The 3,107-nt window shown below is 46.8% G+C and overlaps 1 protein-coding gene across 1 annotated transcript; it reads right to left on the bottom strand.

The window, feature by feature from the left end:
* Nucleotides 1-366: 366 nt before the first annotated feature.
* LOC148002434 (Y-linked testis-specific protein 1-like) lies at nucleotides 367-2,542 on the bottom strand. The gene is made up of 3 exons (XM_087577197.1): nucleotides 2,431-2,542; nucleotides 527-1,398; nucleotides 367-446 (listed from the first exon to the last, which is right to left on the bottom strand). Exon 2 carries the CDS (start codon nucleotides 1,254-1,256, stop codon nucleotides 591-593), a length of 666 nt encoding a protein of 221 aa, XP_087433323.1. The 5' UTR covers nucleotides 1,257-1,398; nucleotides 2,431-2,542; the 3' UTR covers nucleotides 367-446; nucleotides 527-590.
* Nucleotides 2,543-3,107: the final 565 nt, after the last annotated feature.

Genomic DNA, 3,107 nt, shown 5'->3' with positions numbered 1-3,107 from the left:
TTCTCAGTCTGCTTGGATCAGTTTATTGGGATTCCCCTTGAGTTCCAAGATCACCTCCCTGTTCCCTGCCCCTTTTTCCCCAACTGTCTGTTTCTCCCTCAAACTTCACCTCAGAGAGTCTATCTATGTCTGGCCCCTCTCCTCTGCTTCCTAAACAACCATCTTTTTTCCCCCGTGCCATCCCTGCTCCTCTAAGCCTCATCTCCAGTTCTTTTCTCTTCCTAAATACCAGACCAGTTCAGTTCTGTTTGTTTTAGCCTACGTGACATCAGAATTACTGTTCACAGCCTTGACCTTTCTGGCTTCCTCTCCATGTTCCATCCACCACAGTCCATCTCCTCCACAAAAGTGTTCACACACAACCCGTCACATCGCACATTTTAATTTTTAGAGCAAAACAAATTCCACTGGAAAAGATACTGGGGTTGTCAAAGGCCCTTGGTTATCTGAAACACAGAAAAACAAACATTTTCCCCCCAATCCTATAAGTTCCCCATCTATGTCCCCCTCACTTTGTGCATTTCACCTTAATGGATCTTTTCCACCAGATTATAGACGTAGATGTGGACGTCGCCATCAAACTTGGTGAACTACACAGAAGGCTTGGCTAGACCTTGGTAAATGACTTTGCCGATCTTTTTGGACCGGTCGCTTCTGGTGAACTGCACACATTGACCTGTTAAGATGTCGCTGTCAACGTCTGACTTCACCTCTGCTGAAGGAGTCTCTGGAATGATACGGAGGTTACCTTCTGCGTAATCATCCAGGAGCTGGTAGATGTATAGGACTGGATCTTTCTCGTAGGTGATGTAAAACCAGTCCTTCATGATCGGCACCTGGGCTTGGACCACCACCCTCCAGTTCTCCTTAGAGACATGTTTGCCCTCAAATTTATGCTCCACCGCTTGGCCAACCATGGCTCTTGCGAGATGTGCGTCTTTCACTTGAGGAAACACTACTTTGTGAGTCAAGACCTTAAGCTTTAAAGTCCTCTCATCACTGTGACGTTCCAGTCTGTAGACACAATCAATTCCATCATACTTGACCAGATAGAGAGTGGGATTTGTTGGCAGTTGATCTAGAATGATGGCCTTCCACTGGGTGACGGGCTCATCACCTTCCTTCCATCCGTGAGAAATTCTGCAGCCCACAATGTTCCCCAGGGCCTGGGGAGAAGGCCTCCTCCTCCCCCGCTTCTGTGTGGATGGTGTGCTCATCCTCCTCAGAGACATCCTCTTCTTCATGGCTGTAGACATAGTGTGGTAGGCCACGGCATCCTGGTCCACTGTCTTGTGGCTATCGTTCTGTGTTCAGGCTTCATACATGCCCATGGCCTGGGTTTGAAGAGCTCGCCTGCTTAAACCAGACAGAATGCTGGTGCCTCTGTCATGTGAGTGCCTGCAAGAACAATGGGGGTGGGGTGGGGAGGGCGATGGACCAAGGCTCTTGTCTAAGAGAACTTTGGAGCAGGTGAGGAAGGCGATGGTAAACAGGTTTGAGCATATGAATCTTATTCTGTCGTAATCAGAAGTTCATAGGAGGGCTGTGCAATGGTGGAGCACACCTTTAATTCCAGCACTTAAGAGGCAGAGGGAGGCAGACCCCTGTGATATCAAGGCCAGCCTGGTCTACAGAGTTAGTTCCAGGGTAGCCAAAGCTACCCACAGAAAAACCCTGCCTCAAAAATCAAAATCTAAAGTTCAAAGGGAAATGAAAAAATGGTTCTCAACAGCTCAAAATAAGATATTCAGACACAGTTCTTCAGCCCGAGGCACTTTGCCTCTGCTGAGGAACCTCTCCTTGAATGGCTAGGTCAGTGTGGGTTTAAGTATCCCTGTCCCCACTTTAAGCAAGCAGAACAGAGAAAGGATAACAAAGGAGCCAGAAGGGTGGCCACACCCCTCTACTACCCTCTAACTATGAACTATGTGGCAACATCCACAAGTGTCTGCCCAGAGACACAGCACACTAGTCCACTGGCTTTCTGTACTGTGCATCCTGACCCAGCCCCAGGTTTATTCTGCGACGCTGTTGCATCTTCAACCGCATCAAGGGATTTTATGTAGGCAACAGCCATTTAGAAATAATATCTCCTGGGGTTGGGATTTAACTCAGTGGTAGAGCAGATGCCTAGCAAGCACAAGGCCCTGGGTTCGGTCCTCACCTCTGAAAAAAAATACCAAAAAAAAAAAAAAAGAAATATTATCTCCTAAAATGCACAGGCACAGAGAGGTGCTTTGGCATTTTAGTAGGATGATGAATTAGATATTTTTAGCAAAGGATAATAAACTCTTAGACTGACTAGCCTAGACCATCAGCCGAGCTCTCAAACGTGGAAGACATCAGAACATACGGTTACTCGCTGTACGAGGGAAAACTTTTAGCTTTCTGGGCTACAAGGGTCCCAGTTATCTTCATAAACGTATTTACCGAGTGAAAATGTCCTAGTCGTCCAGATTCTGTCTTCTGAAACCGGTCAGTGTCCAAAAGCCTGTTGAACAATTGTGGGGTTCAGGAGCTGAACTGGCTTTCACAGCCCGCTGCGAAGATAGTGAACCCACCTTCAGGGGAGTCTAGCGCCCCCAAGTGGAAGAGAAGCGCAACCTCCACCCTTCTCTCTGTGACATCATCCAGGCTCTGCTTACGTCATAGAAGCCCTCTCAGCCCAGTTCCTTCCCTAGTTACGCTTAGAAACGTCCAGCATCTAGGTTTTAGCTTCTCCTGTAGCCTCCTGGAGACCCAAAATAAAGTCCCCACCCAAATATTCTGATGACTCGAGTCACAGACTGACCAAGAAGCTCTTTTCATGCATTTTTTTTTCTGAAAAAGTCTTTGGTTTCTGAGTCACCAACATCCTTGGTGGTTATTTTCCCAGCTCCTATCTTTCCTTTGGTTATCTTTACGTCATTCTCCATATCAGAAATATTGCTAGCCTCTCTCTCCGAGGCAGCCCACTGGATAGCACCCCAAAATTAGCTTTGTCAAAACCCACATTAGAGGAGGGCCATTTTTATTCAAACAAAGCTGGAATTTGACAGGATTAAATACCTTGTATTGAAGTCAATGGCAATCATGAATTATGGATTCTTTGCAAAGAGCGAGGAAAA

Source organism: Rattus norvegicus, chromosome 11 (assembly GCF_021556685.1).
Source record: "Rattus norvegicus strain SHRSP/BbbUtx chromosome 11, alternate assembly SHRSP_T2T, whole genome shotgun sequence".
Lineage (NCBI taxonomy): Eukaryota > Metazoa > Chordata > Mammalia > Rodentia > Muridae > Rattus > Rattus norvegicus.
This window is presented reverse-complemented; position numbering and strand designations above follow the sequence as displayed.

Excerpts from the sequence above, each read along its gene's own strand:
- LOC148002434 (XM_087577197.1), bottom strand. The coding sequence starts at position 1,256 with ATGTCTACAGCCATGAAGAAGAGGATGTCTCTGAGGAGGATGAGCACA.